The sequence below is a fragment of the Lichenostomus cassidix genome, chromosome 1 (assembly GCF_008360975.1).
Source record: "Lichenostomus cassidix isolate B80296 chromosome 1, HeHo_3.0, whole genome shotgun sequence".
NCBI classification, from domain to species: Eukaryota; Metazoa; Chordata; class Aves; order Passeriformes; family Meliphagidae; genus Lichenostomus; species Lichenostomus cassidix.
Window position 1 is genome coordinate 93640082 of NC_139479.1, and position 20783 is coordinate 93660864.

Here is a 20783-nt window from a genome sequence, read left to right on the forward strand (position 1 = left end):
ATGACGTTGCTGCAGCTCATGTGGAACACAAAGAGATGTGTCGGTGTCAACAAGTGACTTCTGTTCTGGATTGGTTTGTGAAATGCGAGCTGAAGGAAGCCTCTTGCATGCCCTTTAACATTGACCTGGTTTTGTATTTAGAAACTTTGTGAAGTACTTTTCTACAGGCAGACCCTAGTCCCCAGTTAAAGTTTTTACAGTGCCAACAGCACCACCATCTTATGTAATTTTGGTATTGGATGGTAAAAATTACCATCTTATGTAATTTTTCTCCGTAATATAGGCAGAAGGGTTAGTACTGCATTTAGGGGTGATGAAATGGACCTTGAATTGCTGCAGGAGTAGAAAATTGTTGTGTTCTGCAGCAGCTGATGTTGGTTTCCAAGTGGCCCATTGCATGAAACTGAGCAACATAAACCAGGGGTGAGCTGAGGTAAGTAATGAGGAAGCACACATCACAAGTGGTTAGCTAGAGTTCAGAGGGAGTATGAGCTGCAAAGAAAACATGTGAAGCAAGCTAAGGTAACCTAGCCCTTTTGGTATCATGCACAAGGTCGCCCATGACCACAGATTTTATTTTGACACTTAAGCATTTCTCTTTCTATGAGAACTTTAGTGAAGAATCTATTGGACTGATCAGCTGAGGTCGTTCTCCGTAACAGTAGTGCTAAGGTGTTTGTAGCTTCAATCAGCATTACAGGAGGTGCTTGTCTAGTATCCTGTTCTGCATGATGAAGACTGTACTGCTTTTATGATGTTACCTCTTGCTGATGGCTTGTAGGAATGAGTATTTTGTCCAGCTCCCTACTGCAACTATCAGTGTTTGAAATGACTGGTGCTAAAATTCCCTGAAAATAAAAGCCACCTGAAGAGCTAGGATGATGAGAAGAGAGAGGCACTTATCCTACCTTCACTTCCATAACTGCTGTGCTGCAAATGTTGTTTTAGATGGTTTTTATGTACTACTAAGGAAGCTTGGCTGCCTTACTTGGATGAGGTTTTCCAATGCCTAAAGGTCAGCCAGACAAATTCCAAGGTGAGTGGTGGAAGTTATATTATTTTGTTTGTTCACAGTTTATGTGCATTCTGTTCTCTTGACACGGGTGTAGCTGGTCCTTAAAAGGAGAGAGGCACTTGCTTATTTGCCTGAGGCTGACTCTGCCTTCTGGATTAGCTGGCACCCTCAAGGAGAGAGAGGGACCATCTTCCTGCCAGTAGCAGAGCATGGAGAACTGCAGAAGGAAAAAGCTTCATGAGTGCAGGGTGGGGAAAGCAGAGGTGGTGAGACCAAGTCAACACAGAGCCTTTAGAAAGGGTGATGAATGAGGAGTGCCAAGAAGAGCAACGAGCAGGCACACAGCCAGGGCTCAGCTAGAGTAGGAAAGCTGTTTTACTGAGGGTGTAGGGGGATCTGTGCAGTCTGTTGTAGCCCAAGAGATCCTGTCAGTGCTGCTGATCTGAAAGCAAAACCGAAAGAAGGAACCTGCCCTGTGAGCACACTGTGGGTAGAGAGGGTTTGATGAAAATCTTATTCTGCTTCATTCAAGAGGACCAGTACATTTTCAAGGTTCCTTTGTTCTAGTTCATGTTTAAGAAGAACAAAGTTCTGGGATGTAAAAGTTCCTTTGTGTAGTTTTGATCCATTTAGTGTCCTTTTAGCCTTTCTAAATACCCAATTAGTATTCAGGACAGTGTTTAAAAAGAGCTAGCCAGATTTTCTTGAAATTTGCAGTTTTGGCTAAACTTTCTTGAAATCTGCAGTTTTGTCTGGAATACATGTTACTATTCTGTATAACTTCCCACCCAGCCCATGAAAAAAACCCCAGCCTTTTGGAGGAAAAGCAATTAATGAGCTTTGCTTATGAATATGTGTATGAATTTTCAGTTTGATTTTGGCATATTACTGGCATTGGTGACATTTTTGTTTCCTTTCACTTGTGTAGAAATAGAAAAATTTTAGAAACGTGCTAAGTACTTCATACAGGCAGTGTTGCACTGGACACAGTTACATGACAAAGAGAAGCATGAAATATATGCATCTGTATCCTGTACAGGATAAGGATCTTCAAAGGGCTATCTGTAGATCAAAGCCCAGCCTGTAAGGGTAATCAAATAACCTGCTGAATAAGACCAAAGAGGATGGAGCCTTTTGGTACAGCAGCCCTGGTTTGTTTTGCCATAGCCAGTGTATTCTTGTGTGAGGTGCCAGTTTTGTGTCATCCCCGTTTCCACATGCACGTGAAGCTCCAGCACACACACATCAGTCTCCTCTCACACACATGGTACAGCTGTAGCTGCTCTTCTCCATCATCCCACTCTCAACTCCTTTCAAAGCTTTTTTGAAAGCCATTGCACAAAACACATACTCCAGAAACTAGACTCAGCTGAAAGCTTACGAGTAAGGTTTAAAAGGGGATGGTGGGGTGAGGGGAAACCAACCCAAAGCCCACTCTTTGTATCTCCCTGTTGTTGCAGATGAGGCTCTATAAATAAAGTGATGGGTAAGCTTCCTGTCATGGACCAGAAGAGTGTGTTTTAATACTTGCAATGAGGAATAGGTTCTGTCATGAGCTCTCTTCCTTCTTCCCTGAAACATTCCCAAGATTTCCAGCCATACCTACACAAGGACACTTATATATGAGCTGTACAGCATTTTGTATCTCCATCATTTACAGAGGCCTTGTTCCTTCATGATTCCTCAGTGGTGAAATAAGAAAGCAGTGGAATAGTAAAACTTTGGAATTGACAATTATTGTACTTTTTTTTGGATATGTAAATGTAAGCAGTGACTGTTTCATCCTCTTTGTTAACTAATGGCAAGAAAGGCTTATTAAGATTCTTATTAATCAGGTGCTAACAGTGTAGAGGAGGACCTACCTTTAAGCATTTCTGATCCACTGCAATCCCAGGCCAAACAGAATGCATCCCTCTTTGTGCAAGAGTTTCAGGAGGGTACTAGAATGTGTAGCAACCTGCATTGAAAAATTGAAGGAAGAGCACAAGATTGCACAGTACAACAGCAGGAGCTTTTGCCTGTGTTAGTGACAGAGTGTGTGTCCATGGAAAGAAACATGAGGTCTTTTTTTTATGAAGTTGTGAAGTAGAGATGAGAGCTTAGGACAAATGGTCAGTCAGGAGACCACAGCTGCTCTTAAAAAAACAGAGAGAAGGAAAAAAAAAGAAAAGTGGGTTTTATGAGGAAGATGAGTCAAGGAAAATCTTGTGGAATTTTCATAAGAAGCAGCATTTCTCGACCTGTTGGAGGACAGAACCATTTGAGCAAAAGAGTTTTTGATGGATAGGAAATAAACAGAGTATAAAACACCAAGCTTTAGCTTTTTAGACTTGAGCTGTTTCTGAATTGTTTTCAAATGTTTCATAGCCATGATAATTTTTTCTGGTACTCCCAAACTTTCATTAAAATGATTGAAAGCTCCAGCGCTATTGCCGGCTTCCTGACAGCTAGTTGTTACTGCAATCAACAGTTGCTTGAAGGAAGGCTTGATTAAAGTGTCACATAGCTGTACTTAACTGGCATGTGACTTTTGTTTCTCCAGCAGACTTCCTTATCTCAAGCCTTTAATGAGGAGCATGTAGAGGAGGGGTTTTTTCTCCTTGGGGCTTTTTTTATTTTAAAGTGAAACTCTTGAACTTTCCTCTGAAGCAAAATTCGTTTGATGTTGAGTGCATCTTACTCAAATGTCCATGACATTCATATCAAAAAATCTTGTATAACCTGTGATGTACACACAGTAACAATGAGGAACTGAAACTTCTCCTCGTATCATGTTTTGGGTTATACACACTCCAAGCATTAAAGTGGTTTAATTGTCTTCTGGGTGGGTATCAGATCATAAAAATCGTTAATTTTTAAAACAGGAAAATAGGACTTGCTGGGCTAGGAGAAGTTCTTGCCCTTAAAGTCCAATTGTCTTAGTTTAGTAATGAAACATGACAAATGGATGAAGCTGGAAAGAGGGCAAAGGGTGGTGTTGTCAGGTAATGGTCTTGTGAGGTCTTTTGGGGCTAGCTTAAAACATCCACTTCCATGCCAAAAGAGACTTTGCGTCATGCAAGTGGTTCCCTTTTGTACCTGTGAAAGGTTTTCCAGGTCAGCCAAGAGCAGCTGATGAAATCACTTCAAACCCATTTGACACTGAAAGTTAAGAAATGCTTGGACAATCCAGTTTGATGACTCAGTTGTGGGAACAGTAACCTCCAGCTGTGACACTGAAACAAACACGTGGGAGTGGCACAGTGAAACTGCACTGGCCACTTCGAAAATTATTATACCCTAATGTACCTAGTATCTGTTCAGAAAGGGGCTGATGTAAGCTCTGTTGGCAAGGACAGAATTCTTTTCTTTGTTCAGTAGCTGTAGTGTGAGCTGGTCATCCACCTATCCCCTCACAAGCACTCATGTGAGAACATCCAAAGGGTTTTAAGGAGAGAAAAGTGGGTTGATTTCACTGTGCATGAGATAGACTTGGAGAAGAGCCTCCAGGGTATTGGGAAGAGAGGCCAAGTGCAGCATGGGTGGCATAGGAAAGCAGTTCAAAGACAACAGTGCAAGGTGATGGTGCAGAGAAGTACAGCAGGACTGCATTGTGGCTTGAAAGAAAGAGTATGGTGGAGAGCCAATGAAGGCAGTGTTCTGCAGTGTGAGAGAAATACCACAGTAAAGATGTAAGGGAGGAATGTTATCTCAGGACCTGAGTATCTGCTGTAGGGAAAGAGGCCTCTGAGAGGCCTAAGAGGTATTTGACATTGCAGATGAAGAAGAGTATTGAAATGTTAATTTCAAAGAACAAAGGAAAATGTAAAGCCTAGACTAAACCTTAGAGGAGATCAGATGTTGGCACTAGTCACAGTGTCAAAGAGGACTGAGAGGTTGTTCAGCAGTTGGACTTCACAAATGTCAGGTTCTGAGGCAAGCAGCTCAATGCTGAGGGAAACAATCTGCAAGGCAGCACGCTTGTGTCTGCCCACTAAGGACAGCACATCCTGTGCTTGAGAGCTGCAAAGGTCTTAACATGAGCTGTGTTAATACAAGTGCCAGTAAGGATATCTGCAATATGAAGGGTCCTGTATTTCACCCAGCATGGCTTGACTGGCCCAGTTTCAAGCAGGTAATTTTCATAGTCTTGGTCATGTTTTTTCAGCAGCAGCAATAGGTGTAGTAATTGGAATTTCTCTCTTTACAGAATGATAGAATGGTTTGGGTTGGAAGGGATCTTCAGGATCAACTAGTTCCAAGCCCTCCTGCCATAGCCAGGGACACATTCTACTAGAACAAGTTGCTCAGAGCCCCATCCAACCTGTCCTTAAACACCTCCAAGGACGGGGCATCCACAGCTTCTCTGGGCAACCCATCTCAGTGTCTGACCACTCTCAAAGTAAAGAATTTCTTCCTAATATTTTTCTAAACCTGCTCTCTTTCAGTGTAAAGCCATTCACCCTTGTCCTATCACTACCTGTCCTAGTAAGGTCACTCTCTAGCTCTCTTGTAGCCCCCTTTAGGTACCAGAAGGCTGCTCTAAAGTCTCCCTGGAGCCTCTCTTCTCCAGACCAAACAACCCCAACACTCTCAGCCTGTCATCATAGGAGAGGTGCACCATTCATGGCCCTCCTCTGGACTCACTCCAACAGGTCCACACACTTCTTATGCTGGGGACTGCAGAGCTGGATGCAGCACTGCAGGTGGGGTCTCACCAGAGAGGAGCAGAGGGGGAGAATCCCCTCCCTCACCCTGCTGGCCACACTGCTTTTGATGTGTCCCAGGATACAATTGGCTTTCTGGGCTGTGAATGCACATTGCTGGGTCACGTCAACCTTCTCGCCCACCAACACGCCCAAGTCCCTCTCCTTAGGGCTGGCTTCAATCTTTGTTTTCTTTTATTAATATTTCTTTTATTAATATAATACAAGTGTATTAATAAATCATAATAATTTACTTCATAAGATTCTATTACATCCACAATACAAGGGAACAGTGTGAGTCACAAATGACTTCTGGTTTGCTTGTGTTCAACAGGAATTAGCCCGTCACCTCCGACCTGGAACTCTGCGTGCTGTCTTTGGGAAGGACAAGATTCAGAATGCTGTTCACTGCACAGACCTGCCTGAAGATGGACTTTTGGAGGTGAGACTTGCTAGACAAACATGTTCTCTTATATCACTGCAAGATGTAAAGTGAAATGCTTTTCTTGATACCCTTTTAAGCCGGTAAGTGTTTGCTATGTGGAGTAGCTGTTTTGTGGACCAGACTAGACACAAAAGGAGAGAGTTTATTAACAGCATTTAACTCAGTTATTTCTGATACTGCAAAAAAAATTCATCCAGGCAGTTTTCTTGATTGAATATAGTGCAATGAAGTATTTGATGAAATGAAAGTCAAGAGTCTTTGTTTGAATGTGTCCTTGGGACTAACATCAGCACCTAACAGTGCTTCTGCAGGGACACTTTCTTAGCCTTTTCTTGGATGACCACCCTGACTCCTGATCTAAGTTGTCTCTACAGTGAGCTTGTGTAGAGCTTGGAATATTGCAGGCACTAGGGATTCAAATTCTTCAGACAGGACCCAGGTTTATTTGTAGACATTCATACTTAAGCACATCAATTAGTATTTCCTGTGTTTAATGCTAACTTACTAATTATTATCTGATTTTGGCTTTGTATGCTTTCAATAAAGTCCAATAAAATGAGAAAATGTTAAATTAAGGGAATTTGTAAAGATGGAAGTACTGACTACAAAAGCCAGAACAAGCTCATTCACTTAACTCTGTGCCTCGTAACTAAGGTCCATGGCAGGGGATTGGACTGGTGTGTAAGCATATCTTGGATGGATCTCTGTGTCAGTGGAGATGTTTTACCAGCACATGCACAGCGTACATTTTACTGTCTATTTGTATTTGTGAGTGTTTTGCTGTCAGGCTGCAGCAGAATCATGGAGCACCAAGAGTTGTCCTGCTTAGATAATTTTACATTGCCAAAATGGTGGTTTCATGAGGCAGTGAGGAAGAGCTAACTTCATCACCATCTCCCTCCATGAAATAACCTATGGATTAAAGTGCTTTTGCTAAAAAATAGTGTCTGGTTTAAGGCATAGACTAGTGAAATTCAACACTGAGAATGACAACCAGTATAAACAAAGTTGCAGCTTTTTTGAGGAGCGTTTTCAAGGTGTCATTAGAAGTTGTCAACTTTTAGTTCCTTCCCTTATGGTTTGAACACGCAAACAGGTATTTTTCACCACATTCCTGAAATCCCTCCGCCGCGGATTTCCAGTGGCAGCAGGAAAAAAGGCTGCAAGGGAAAAATCAAACAGACCAACACTCAAATAACGTTTTAGTACTCCATCAGAATTTTCTGTCTCTCTCTCTCTTATTTCCACAATCCGTAGCCTTTATGCTGGTGCAAAGCAGATTTTGCTGCTTGTTTAAATTTGAGTTTAGAGCTACTACAAGTGAGGCAAGAATTGGTTCTCCAAAACAAAAACTGAGGCTGGCATTCGTTCTTAAGGTCCCCATCACGTGTGTTTGTCCTTTGAATCCTGCAGCTCAATCATAAGGGAAGTTCTTGGTCTAGTATTACTCTGACTACTCACCTTGCAGTTCCCATTGCAGTCTGATCATTTTAACAGTCATTTATTGATTGTATTTTTTAGGGAGAGGGTTCTAAGATCTTTTTTTACCATAGGCATAATTGTATGCAGAATATGGTTCTTCATCAATCTGTAGTTTCTTCTGTAACAGCCCAAGTTAAGCCAGCAGTTGTAAAGGACATCACTCAATGTTCTTTAGTGAGTAAATAAAGCAGTGAATGTTTTGAATTGAGTGCAGTGGGTTTGTACAAAGAAAGCCTTGGCTGTACCTGTTGGTTGGTGTGTGGAGTATTTACACTGTTAATGCTGAAGCAGCTTTTAGGTGTCCCTGCCACAGTCCTGACTCCTGCTGTGGCCTCATGTCCCGTGTGCTCACAGGGTGTGTGCAGCATCTGCAGTGCCCAAGGGATCCTGGAGGAAATGTGGAAGGACTGCTGCTGTTAACACTGTGGTCAGAAAGCCAAATAGGCTGGTTTGTGTGTTAATTGGTTGTGCGACTTTTGAACTTCCAGAACAAAATGGAGATGGAAAGGAGGGATCTCTGGTTGACCAGCTATTCTCTGATGGACCTTAAATGCATAGTGTTATGGAAGCACAGCAGAAGCAAGTTCCTGTGTGGGAAAGAACACACTGGTGCCTTCCTGAGGACTTGGGTATCTTTAGTGCCAGACACTGTTTATGTTGAGATTTCTCCACCCTTCTCTGCAGTTTTCATCACCTGGTTTCAGGTCTAACTGAAATCTGAAGAATTTGCAATGGCAGCTGCTCTCTCATTGTCCACAACTGGAGACTTCTTAGAGGAGATGAGATAGGTAATTGACGGTTAGATAAAATGCTTCCTGAAGTTAATAGCCAAACTCTGGGTGACTTTGGTGTTTTGCACTTAATTGACTGTCACTAGGAAGGGCAAGATTGTGACCTTTCTCCCAGAAATCGTGAACAAGCAGTACTTGGTAAAAGAAGAGAGAGCAACAATGTCTTGGGAACAGCAAGGACTAATTAACTAAATAAAGGTCGGTTTGTGCACCTATTTTAGAACACTATATTTAAGTAATGTAGTACAGCAGTTTTTCAGTGTTTTTCTCTTAGACCTCTTTTCCATGGACCTGAAAAAAGGAAAGTTCACTTTTAATCTTAAAACCCCCTCAAACAAACAAACCAACCCCAAAAGCAAATATGAGCACTTGCTCCCAAAAGTTTGACCCTTAACTCCTGTCTTTGTTCTACAAAGCACTTCACATTTTAGGCAGTGACTAAAGAATATCAGAATTAATGAATAACTCACTTTGGCTCAAAAGAGGAGGGGAGATACAACTGAGCCTTAAATATGACTGGTCATAATGAACAAATCAGTGTGTTTTCAGTTGTAGAGTTGTAAGTGCTCTTTTTGTTCCTAGTTTAGTGATACAGGAGGAGTGTGAATATTGCCCTGAAACCTCTTAGATATGTTGTTTGACTTACTGGGTCAGGCACTTACTTATTCACTTCATAGACTTGTGTGTCCTCTAATCAGTACAAAATGTATTTTTACAAGTGACAATGGAGAGACACAAATAGCTCAGAACAGTCTGTTTTCCCAGCCTTGTCATCAGTTTCCCATTTTAATGAGGAGAGGAAAGAAAGGAGGAAGTAGAGAAGGGAGACTGATTGCAATGGAGTATTTGTGAGATGATGCAGTTTCATGATTGAAGGTTCAACCAGCAGCTGATGTTGTGTAGGACATTCATTCAGAGCAGGGGGTTGCATTTGTTTCTCACATCCAAAGCAGGTGCAGCTCTACCTCTTGTCAGGGGTTTTTTTCTGTTTTATAGAAAGCAAGTACTATTTGGAGCAAGCAATTACAGTACTCACCTGCTTTGATGTTCCTTCTGAGTCAGGTAGAGCCAGGTAGAGCCAGGACTGGAACATGCATATTTTATATGCCAAGGAACTACTCTGTTTAGCAGACTGGAGGTGTGTCATGTACATGTGGTGAAAGATGATTTTGTTTCTCAACTCACCATCTTTGACCTGAGGAACATTTCTGATAAATATCTTGTTGAAATAGAAGCTTGCAAACCATTTGATCTGATGAATCATTATTCTCTAGACAAAACAATTTTCCTTAAAGTTGATCATTCCTGGAATAGTTTTTAATCAAAGTAGTGATACAAGGTGTTGTGGCTACTAGACTTCACAGTTTATGTCCCACTTTAAATAAATGAAGGCAAATTAAAAATCGGTCATAATAAAGCCTTATTCACATCACTGAAAGTACAGTGAGTAAAACTTCCCACAGGAGGTGGTGCTGTATACACACCTCAGTTCCCTGGATCTCAAGTGGCTCAGTACCTTTCAGATTATGCAGAAAACCACATAATTAAAAAAAGTGGTTGCCTAGAACTGCAGTTATAACAAACCCAGAATTTCTGGGTTTTGGCATGTTCTGCCTATAAATCATTACTCATACCGTGCAGTTCAAGGTCTTTTTGTTTTGGTTTTTATTTTGTGTGTGAGAGCAGTTCCATGAAGGTATTTACAATGCAGAAAAACACTCTAGGGATGATAGAATAGAATGCACACATCTGGGGTAACCTGAAAGGTCTCTCCATTGCAGCGCAGCCTGCCAGCCACCCACGCTGGCTTTGTGTTCCTCTGCCATGGTGTTGGGGCAATCAGTCAGTCTCATGGGGTTTCTTTGCATAATTACAAAGTCCTTAATAGTCATACGTGTGTTTGTGTGTGTGTACTTAGACACAGAGGGAGAGGATGCTGCCCTCAGCGAGATAAAAAGGATTTGCTGTGGGATGGGTAAAACCTGAGTTCTGGGTGAAACAGCCTTCTCCCGGTTGCCGAGGGAGACGCTGTTATTAGGTGACTAATCCTTGGACAATAGCGTGACAAGTGCTGCGGGTTGTGTGCTTAGCTGTGCCTTTGTGTGCCTGGTAGGCTACGAGTGGAACTGCAGAGGGGGGTGATCTCTCAAGCCCCTTTTTGGGTGCTGTCAGGCTCCTCCTTGGGCATGAGCACCATGGAGAGACATGTCAGTTTTCAGTGGCATGGGCAGCTTTCCAGCCAGGCAGGAGTGAGGATCTCCTCGAGTATCGCTTGCTGGCTGTCTCCCTTGCCTCAGAGCTATTTGTGGCACCCACAGACATGAAAATAACCTATCAAAGGGGCATGACTTTGCTGTTATCAGAGAAGAGTAGGTTTCATCTGTCTTCTGATGGAGCTGTCATGATGGTTGGTTTTTTCACTATCACTTCTTTGAATTTCAGCTGTGCAGTAGTGTTCAAGTGTAGGGCTGGGGACTGGCAGACTGTGCAACAAGCTGCTGGAGGCTCTTCGTTCCCTTGGCCTTGCACCAGTGAGACTGGCTTACAGTGAGAGGGCATTAAAGTGAACAAGTAATACCATCTAGGTGCAGATCAGCTGTGCTGGTCTGGTGGACAGAGGCTCACACAGTTCTGGCACTGGAAGTTCAGCTGCCTGGATCCGACCTTGGGGAGATGGGAGGTGATGTTGTACAGTAACAGGTGACAGGATAGTCCAGTTCAGCAGAAGTGTTTTGTCCAGGCAAGTGCTGTGGACAATGAAAACCATGATCATTTTCCTGAGACTTGGTATAAACTGAATGCTCTGTAGAGTGTTAAGAGCTGTGCTGCTCCTAAGCTTTTGGTGCAGTATGTATTCCACCTGCTAGAGGCCAGCTGTCCTTGGTCTGGCATTCCAGAAGTGCCAGGAGAAGCATGCCTTATGTCTTCTTTCCCTTTCCATTTATTCAGGGAGGCTGAGGGAAGGGTGGTATTGTAGCAAGCTGTTCAGAGTGGACAGGGAGCACTTGCCTTGGACGGGGGGACAAGACACATAGCCGTAACCACTTCCATAAGAACAGAGTCCTGTTACAGAAGCACTCTGCTGGCTGCCAACTTGCATTTTCCTGTGTGCTGCCTCCTTGGCTGCCCACTGCCATTGAATAGGCATGCTGCAAGGTGCTCACTATCATCCACCCTGGAAATGCTTCCGTAGCAGTAATGAGCTGATCCATGGGTTGAGGGTAAAGTGCAACAGTTTAGGATGGAAGGCATCAGAAGGATGAAGCTCTGTTAAACTAGTCCTTTTTGGTGCATTGAGGTATATTCCAAGCAATTTAATAAAGCATGTCAATGAGTAACTCTCGGAAGCGTCAATGTGCTTAGTGTGGAATTCATGTGTGTTGCACTCAGAACAAAGGTCTCCTGCATTGCTTGTTACCGATTAACTTGTCTGCTATTATGCAAGCTGCCTCTGCCAGCTGAGAACCAACTCTCCCCATTCACAGGGTAGTCCAGCTTGTAAAACATTACACAGCAGAAGTGCATAGCATGGCAATGAACCTTTCACTGAGGGCATTTCAGCCATCCGCATTTCCCTCAGGAGTCTTTAAAATATTTTAATAAAGAAACCATTGTTTCACTCAGTCATACAGCAGTTTAGCAATGAAGTCTTTTATTAGAGGCCCATACTGAGCTGCATAATCCAGGGTAAAAAGCTTTTCACCGTTCCCAGTGAAAAGTAATAAAAATGGAATGGTTTGGGTGAGGTTGGTTTTAGCACTTTTTTCCCCCTAGTTTTCATCCAAGAAGTAGTTATTTTTGTCTGTCAGTTGGAAATTTCAGTCTCTCCTGGTACAAAATGATTTCTAGGGATGTCTGTCAGATAATTGTTATTATGATTCAAGTGCTTCTCTGTTTCAACTTTCTGAGACTTTTTGTTCAACAGCTGTAGGAACAGGTTGGAAAGAACCTGGAGTGTAGGAAAACTTAATCTTACTTGTTTTTGCATATCAGAACATGTTAGCCAGGACTGGAATGCTGTCTCACAATGTTTCCTGATGTTGTATGTATACTTGTATAGAGAATTAAGTCATCCTTTTGCCTAGGCCTATCTGAAATTAAGAATTAAAAATAGCAGTAATAGATGGATGGGTATTGAAGATGTTGGTGATTTCTCTTTTAAAAATTATTTTATTATTAGGTTTCTTGCAGCCTAATTTTGAGCATAGGTTGTATAATTATTATACTTGTGGGCCAGACAGGTAAACTAAACCAGAAACTTGTTTAAACAGAGTTGTGAAATAGTTCACGTCTTGTGCTTCCACTTCTGGGTAAAATCCGAGGTCCAGTTACCCCTTGTTCTGCCAAGTCTGAGGTTTTTAAGTGCCAGAGAGAAGAAGTTAATGAGTGTGAACCAAGCAGCTGCCAAAGCTCTTTAAGTTTCACCTGATCCTGAAGGTAACCTGTGTGTTAAACAGGGCTTGGCTTTTGGCACATGTTTGTGTTGTGCTGAGCAAAGTAATTTTGTGGAGGGGAGGTCAAGGTGGAGGGAAGGCGTGACCTTTCTTGGTAACTCATCTGAGGCCCAGTTTGTGTCTTTGATGCTGGTGCCTTCTTTCTTTCCCTCAGCATGTTCTCATTTTGAACCAAAAGGCTCAGGTCCTCTTTCCACTACCCCTCTTCCTCCAGCTGAAGCAGAGCAACAGCTGGGCTGCAACTCAGCTGCACCATGGGCAAACTACAGTAAAGAAGAGAAAAAAGCCCAGGGGAACAACTTATACAGCCAGAGCAGTAAGGGCATGCTGTAGTTGCAGAGCCACATAGAAGCTCAAAATATCTTTGATTTCTGGAGCAAGGGGGCCCTGCATGTTATTTGGGGGGTAAGAGAAACACTGTTGTTCTGTAACACACGTTCTGTGAGATGCACATAAATTTTTATGTGGTTTCCCATTATTGACTTCAGCCAGTTGCACCTCCTACCTCCCTCTCAGAGGTCTGGTAGGCAAATGATTAGCTCTGCTGGTGCTTCCTGTGTAGGGTTTACCCCTTCCCTTCTCAGTGCACCTTCTTTCATTGACTACCATAAGCCAGCAGTAATTAAGAGGAGAATTTAAGTCAGCTATTTTCATACACGTGTTGAAATATATGTGGAACATGGGAGGAAAAGTTCAAAGCCAAACATGTTAATAGGGATAGAAAACTGTGAATAAGATTTCCTGTCTGTGATAGATGCTAACACCATGCGATATATTGAATTTAGCATTTGTCAAACTCTAGAAACCACTTCTTCTTTTGTAATTAATAATAGCTAATGATTCAAAGCATGGTGTCGTGCCACTACTGGCTTTGTGCTGTCATAGTGCTGAGGGCTAGGACAGTGTCTGTGTTGATCCTGTGCTAGCAGCTGTGCAGACACAGAACAGGATGGCAGTGGTCACCTGAAGGGGTGTTGGCTGTAGTCTAGGGCTCCTTGAAGTCACCCAGCATCTTCTGGTTTCAGCAAGAGCTGCATCCTTCCGTTTTAAGCCTTAATGTGCACTGGCACGTAGGCAGGAATCTACAGCACTTCCTGAGGTACACTGATCTGTGTCGGCAACTCTCTGAGCAAGAAGCAATTCTCTGAAGCATTCAGAGCGGCTAAGTGGGCAAGTTTCCTTCCACATTGGTGCCGGTTACTGGTGTGCTGCTGGGGAGAGACAGTGTGCCAAAACTGTCCAGCCACAAACAAGGACCTGTGGGCTTTCTCAGGTAGCTGCCTTAGTCCAGCTATTGCATGGCAACTTGATCACTGAGGTGTCGAGTCTAGTCCTACCATGACAGTACGTAGTTCAGCACTCAGTGGGAGTGTTGAAATCACAGAGAGTAATGAGACTCGAAACAAAGTCTTGGCCTTTTAATGCTGACCCATTCCACAGGGGAATGGAGCATTCTAGATTCACTGACATCTCTCAGAAGGTATTTTGAGCACTACACTGGGGGGATTTATGCCATTAGTTTGATGGGATGTTTCCTATCAGCACAGCAAGCCAGGGTCAGCAAAGGGGCTTGTGGTGGTGCGTGCAAGGCCCCTGCTGGCCGTGCTTTTGCTAGGTAGCTTCTTTAAGGATATTTTGTTACTCTCATCTTCATAACATTTACACTGTTGCCACTTGTAGCCTATTGAGGCCCCCAGCCAAATAGTCTGCTGAACGTGGTGATTGCTTGGGAAGAACTTTAAATGCTGTCTACCTTCTACTTAACTTACTTATTTGCTGCTTCCCTCCTTGCTTGAATCTGTGATGTAGTTGGAAGACACGTTCTCATCTCTGTGCAATCTCTTCCTCCTGTCTTGGCCACAGCCTGGTAGCTTGTGAGGACCATGACTGTCAGTGCTCCATGAGTAGGCTGGTGAGCCTTTGCTTGGCATTGGCAATGCCTTTGGGATGTGTTTGTTGTGGTGCACCTACAGTGTCTTGTCTCACCTCAGCTCGCTGCTCCAAGGGCATCCTACAAGACCTCCACAGCAGCCCCTGATTGTGATGCAGGCAAGCAAGTGTCCCTCAAGAGGAGTGTGAAGTGCAGAGGCAGTGATCCTGATCACTCAGTGAGCTGCTCGGGATGCTTAGGAAAGCAGTACTTGTGTCATGCTGTAATTTGTCACATGTGATGGGAGACAGGATCTTACATTCCAGTGGCTCTACCAAGCCAGTGATGTGTTCTGTTGGTGACCAAAGATGTTACTAAATAAGAAGTAGAACTCTAGGTGGGAGAGTTCTGGGCTAAAATGTTCAGCTCCAGCTGAACAGTTGTCTTATGATGAGAACTGAGGAGATTCAGTGAACCTGTATCTTCTTGTTAAATCTACAAGTATCTGTGCTTCAGAAATCAGTGGTCTGGGTCTACACAGTAGTTATGTATGATATAAAACCAACACCTTGTTATTTTAGATTAGTTTTGGAGTTCACTTATTTTTCTTAAACCAGAGTGAGTAGCATAAAACTCACTTTTTTGGTATTTATGATTGTGGTATAATGAAATATTGTCTTGTCCTCTCATTTCCATCCTGTTTGAAATTCAGATTTTTCTAATCTTATATTTTATGGTACAATTTCCAAATAGCTTCCCTTGCCCTTCTCTTTCACTGTGTTTTCAGAATTGAACATAACCATACACAATTTTTGAGGTGACTGTGTTAACAGCACTCAGCATAAAAGAACAATGTGCTCTGTGTTATCTTGTAGCTTTTATGTAATAAAACCTTCAATTGCAAAGTTGGGGTTTTTGGTGCATAGGGGTTTTTGAACCAGGTCTGCTTAAGAAATTAACTTGGATAGTTGAAGTTCATGTGTACCAACTGTTCTGTCTTGGGCAACCTGACTGGCTTTATTTCTTACATTGTGTGATGCTTGAGAGAGGCAGGAGTGATGAACCTGCCTTTTTTTAAAACAAACTTCCTGGGACTAAGCCCTCTTCAGGTTTGTGTGGGAAAACAATCCTTTATTTTCAGAACACATACTACAGTGAGTAAGTAGACTATTTTCTTTGACAACCAGTTTTCTTTCTGGACTGCTTGTGGCTGGAAGGATGGTATGAATCCATGGGGCTTTTGGTGTGTTAATCTGGTGATTTAGTCATGTGAATCAGCTGAGTGAATTGTAGCTGAAGTGAGGTTTAGGTGTTAGCAATTGTGATTGCTAACAGCATTGGCAAGTTCATGCAGATGTACAAACCAACGTTGATGGGCAAAAAAAGATTTTTGTTTCCTACTTGTGACCTCAGACTGAGATAGCATGTAAAGATTTATCAGATCTAAATGTCTAGGGTTAGTGTACTGATGCTGAAACTTTGGATCAGCAAAGACTCTGGATCATGTGCCTGGATGCCTGTGCTGACCAAGGAGATGCAGTGTTGTGGTGGTTTTGGGGAGAGGGAGCTGGTGAGTGTCTGTCTACCTGTGTGGAAGGCACCAAGATTACTGACAGGCTCTAAATGAAAACAGGGATGAAAAAGCCTTCCATCTCCCAGCTGCCAGTTTTGGTTCTGCAGAGATGAGGAAGGACTACAATTGCTGTCACCTTGCTATTGATGGATGAGAAGAGAATCTGTGAGCTCAGCCTTTTTCTTGCTAGTGTGTCACCCTGTCAGGCCCCTGGCTTCTGCCATGAACCATAGTGACAGGGTCTTTTACCAGAAACTGCCAGCCCAGGGAGAAAAGGGGAATAGACTGTGAGTGTTGAGGGACGCTTTTACTGCCAGGGTTTCTTTAGGACTTTAGTGGTGCCTCTGTGGAGTGTAGTGCTGCTACAGCCCAAAATGTGCCTGGCTCTGGCCTCTAGACAAAAACTCTGACTCTGAAGCTGCTCAGCAGGTGCCTCTCATCAGCACTGATGTTCGCCTTGTTTTCTGGGCAGAAGGAGAGTTAAATTTTAAGTGCATGTAATTCTTACACTTTGAATCTTCAGGACACTTTGTGCCTGTACAAGGTCCCATGTTAATTCCAAGATCTTTTGCTCTCCCCTGGAAAACTGGCTGTCTCACTTGATTTGCTTCCTTTTTTTTTTTTTTTTTTTTTTTTTATTTTTATTTTGCATGGCCTCTCCATGCATTTAGGGCACACATTGTTCAGTGCTCAGCCAGGGTGTTAGACTGGATTTTGTTTTTCCTGCTGTTTTTACCTGCTCTTGAAACTTTGTGGTAATGCATGGAACTACTCAGAAAGAGCAGCCAATTTAATTTACATGAGTTTTGCAGGGAGGGTGTGTGACTGAAGCAAAACTTCATGGAACTGAAGCAGCTATCAGCTCCTCCTTGGTGAAGCAGTTTATAGGGTTAGGGCTAGAAGGTCACAGTTACTCACCTGTTGTTACTTCCTGAGTATTATTGGTGTTTGTCCCTGAGCAGAGCTAAGGAGGACATAGCTGCATGCTGCCAAGCAGGTGGATGGTTCCTGGAATCTGGGAGTACTGACCTTAAAGTTGATCCTGTCTCATCACTGGGAAGCAGTGAGCACACCTGAATGTTAGCATCATTGGATAGGCATTTGGGTGGCATCTGTGGAATGTGTTTGGTTGGTTTTAAATCAGCTCCTGGTGTGGATTTTTGCCCTGTCACCCTTGGATCCTGTAAAGATCAGAGGTGTGCTTGGCTCAGAGAGGCTGACCTTGCCCTTGGTCAAATGTGAGGCTTGTTCAGATGTTTTGTACTGGCACCGCTCCCCTTTCTGTGGTTTGGACTATGCTCAGACCTTGGGAAAGAGAGGAACTGTATTTCCTGAAATACAGGGTATTTTGGAGTACCTAACCTCCATCTAGATTCTTGATGCAAGCTGTCACCAAGTCCTGGATCCCCTTGGAAAACGACCTGGTGCTTTTAGAATAGGGTTCTTCAAGCTGTCTCCAGCTGGGGCCTCATAACATGGGGGCACCCCAAATCTCTTGATGGTGCTGAAATCTTGGTTCTTCTGAAGTCTTTATTCTTCTCCTAACACCATACCTGTTGTCATGTGAGTGTCATGAGTGGGGTTACTAAGTTCTGCTGGTTCTTGTGCAGCACTGCTGTGCTCCTGAGGGTGAGGTTCTTGGAGAGAAGGATCCCTTCCTGTGTACCACAGATCTGCCAGCTCTTAACTGGTTTTACTGGGAGTTGGGTGGCAGCTGACCCACATAAAGATAATTATACATAAAGAGAACATACCAGCACCTGATTTTGTGCGCGGTATCGAAACGTAGTGTTGCTTGTTCTGATGTCTGATCCTTGCCAGTACAGTCTGATGGATCTTCCAACAACCCAGTAAAAGTTAATTGAGGAGGAAGAGGTTTTGCACAGGCTGTAAGTAAACTGAGATTGTTTGGCCTGGCCTGAGAAAATTGGTTGCACAAAATCAGGGGCCTTTGGGGACTAAAATAGCACAAATCCTTTTGTTGCTGGTGGCAAGTGAGCAGGCTTTGGGCAAGGCCAGCATTCACCTGTGTCAGTGTGTGCTGCAGGGGTGATCAGTGCTTTAATCCCAGGGGAGACCATGCAGCTCTGGCTGAGGCAGCCCAGGCACAGGTGGGAGTTGACTCAGCTCTATTAAATGTGCTCTATGGCTGGGAAACAGGGAAACAGGGCCTGTGGTGGCAGCAGTTGTATCAGCACCCCAGGCTGAGGCTGGACATGGAGTTATTATCTAGGAAGGAGCAGGTTCCACTGCACTTGGCCTTTTTCTTTTCCCTTGGCACAGCTCCCCACCCATGCTGAGGGTTGTGCCTGGCTCTTGCCGGACAGCTGCCCTTGGCCAAGCTGAGAACAGAAGTCCAGAAGTGCCAGTGCTCAGAGCTGTAAAATCGGTAGCTGGTGTGTGTTAGTGCAAGTGTTTGTGCAGACACAGCCTTAAATGCTTGTGTGGTTAAATAGATGTATGTATCTCTCTCTCTGCTTTTTATTTTAATAGTGTTTTTATGTGTCTCTCTTATGAAATGCAGGTGTCCCATATAACAAAAAGGGAGATAAAATTCACTTTAATGGCTACAATTATGCTTAACTATGTTGAGTCAATCTGGCGGAAAGAACAACGTGTTCAGACTGGCATTTTATAATGTAATGTCCTATTAGACAGTAAAGAAAGCAATGCCTTCCTGAAGAGAGTGGATAGAGCACAGTTTAAAAGACAGAATCTTGAAGGCAATGCGCATTTTAATTTGGGTTGATGAGATGTCACATCTTGAGACCCTTCCCCTGCCTGCAGTCCCTCTGCCCCCAGGGCTTCTGACCAGCCCCAGCCTGGCAAGGCTGTGTCAGCACCAGCTTGTGAAAGGTCATTTTGGTGTCAAGGCTGCTGTGTACCCAAAGCTCAGGTGCCACTGGGCAAGCACAGTGCCCAGCCTGCAGTCTACACCTGCTTGTGAGGGGGTGGGGTTTTTTTGACTTTGGTTGGTCGGGAGTTTTTTTCAACATCCTGCAGTCTTCTAGTGCTTTATCTCTAGCAGGTCTGACAAATAGCAGCATTTCTAATGGGGGAAGGGAACGATGTCTGAGCAGGTGCATTGTGGGGTGTTTCTTTTGGGGGCGTGGGGGGGTGTGGTCCTTCGGCAGCAGAGCTGTCCTGTAGCCTGGAACCAGGTGGGTCTTTTCAGCAGGCAGCTGCAGGGCATGTGGCTGGGATAGCTACTGCCCTTCCTGCCTCGTTAATTAGTGATCTGAGCAGCCATCCTGCTTTCACTGATGTGGGACAACAAAGTGATTGGGGTGGGGATGTTGGGTAAAGGTGTGGTTTTGCCTAATTTTGTATGCAATTCCTAAGAGTGTGTTACACGAGCCCTTTTGGACATTTGCTCACTGAAGCGAACACAAGCACCAGAAGTTTTCCACAATGGTTGTCCCAACCCCTGGAGTAAGTCAGAATCTTTTATTAATAGCTGATGCTTGGACTTTGGACTCATGTAGGAAATTAAAAGGCAGTAAAGTACCTAACCATGAGTTGGGTCTTATACAAATAAAAGTTGGGATTTTTTTTTTATTAGTTGATTTGGGGTTTTTTGTTATTGTATTGATTTTTTTTAAACTGTCACAGACTGTTCACCTAGGAGTTGAATTGTAGGGACAAACCTTGAGCCATGCAACAACATCCCCACAGCAGTAGGAGCCCAGCAATTGCTGGGAGCCAAAATGGCTCAGCTTCCCTGCCGTTCTTTTTGCAGGTGGAGCTTCCATCAGGGAGTATTTTAGGGCTTTCATCACAGCTTGTTAAATCCTTGCTATAAACATACAGCAGCAAAAGAATGAGCTGAAGGTGTGATTTCTGCTGCATCTGCTTCTTGGGAACAACACAGAACAGCTAAATGGGTGCACTAACCACCACAGCATACCGTAACCACGCTTTTCCTTCTAGCAGATGGCAAAAAGTTTAGCATCTTGCTTTTCCAGGATTGTGTGTTCCAATGAGGAAGTCTTTATCAAGCCACTTGCTCTAGGATAGTCCTGTTTTGTCACTTTACATGGAGAAATTCTCTCTGGTAATCTGTGTCATGCAGCACAAAGTGAGCCTGACTCCTGCACGAAGCCAGCTGCCACTTTTTGTCACATCTGAGCAGCCCTGGCAGGCACAGCCTGTCCGCAGCCCTGGCCACCAGCCCAGCAGCAACACAGAGCAAGTGGGGGCCTGAAGCTCCTGTGGCTTCAGTGTGCAGCCTCCCTTCTGGCTGCTGGAAGCTTTAACCTGCACTGAGGATCATCTGTTGTCTTATGTCTGGAAGACAGAGCCTGTGCCTCCAGAGGTGGAGTGAAGGGGAAAGAGGCTTTTTGGGATCGTGATGGGCACAGCTACATGTGCCAGAGCAGCCTCTAAGGCCAGGGAGGGAGAGGGGAAAACAGTAGTAACAGTAGCAAACAGACATCAGCACTTATGTGTAACATCTCCCTGTTTCAAA

The 20783-nt window shown here is 43.7% G+C and overlaps 1 protein-coding gene across 1 annotated transcript in view; it reads left to right on the forward strand.

Moving 5' to 3' along the window:
- The window catches only part of NME7 (NME/NM23 family member 7), an 89642-nt gene that overhangs the window by 68346 nt on the left and 513 nt on the right, over window positions 1-20783 (forward strand). Inside the window, exon 13 of the mRNA XM_085049858.1 lies at window positions 6035-6142. Coding sequence (XP_084905984.1) covers window positions 6035-6142 — 108 coding nt within the window. The remainder of the gene's footprint in view (window positions 1-6034; window positions 6143-20783) is intronic.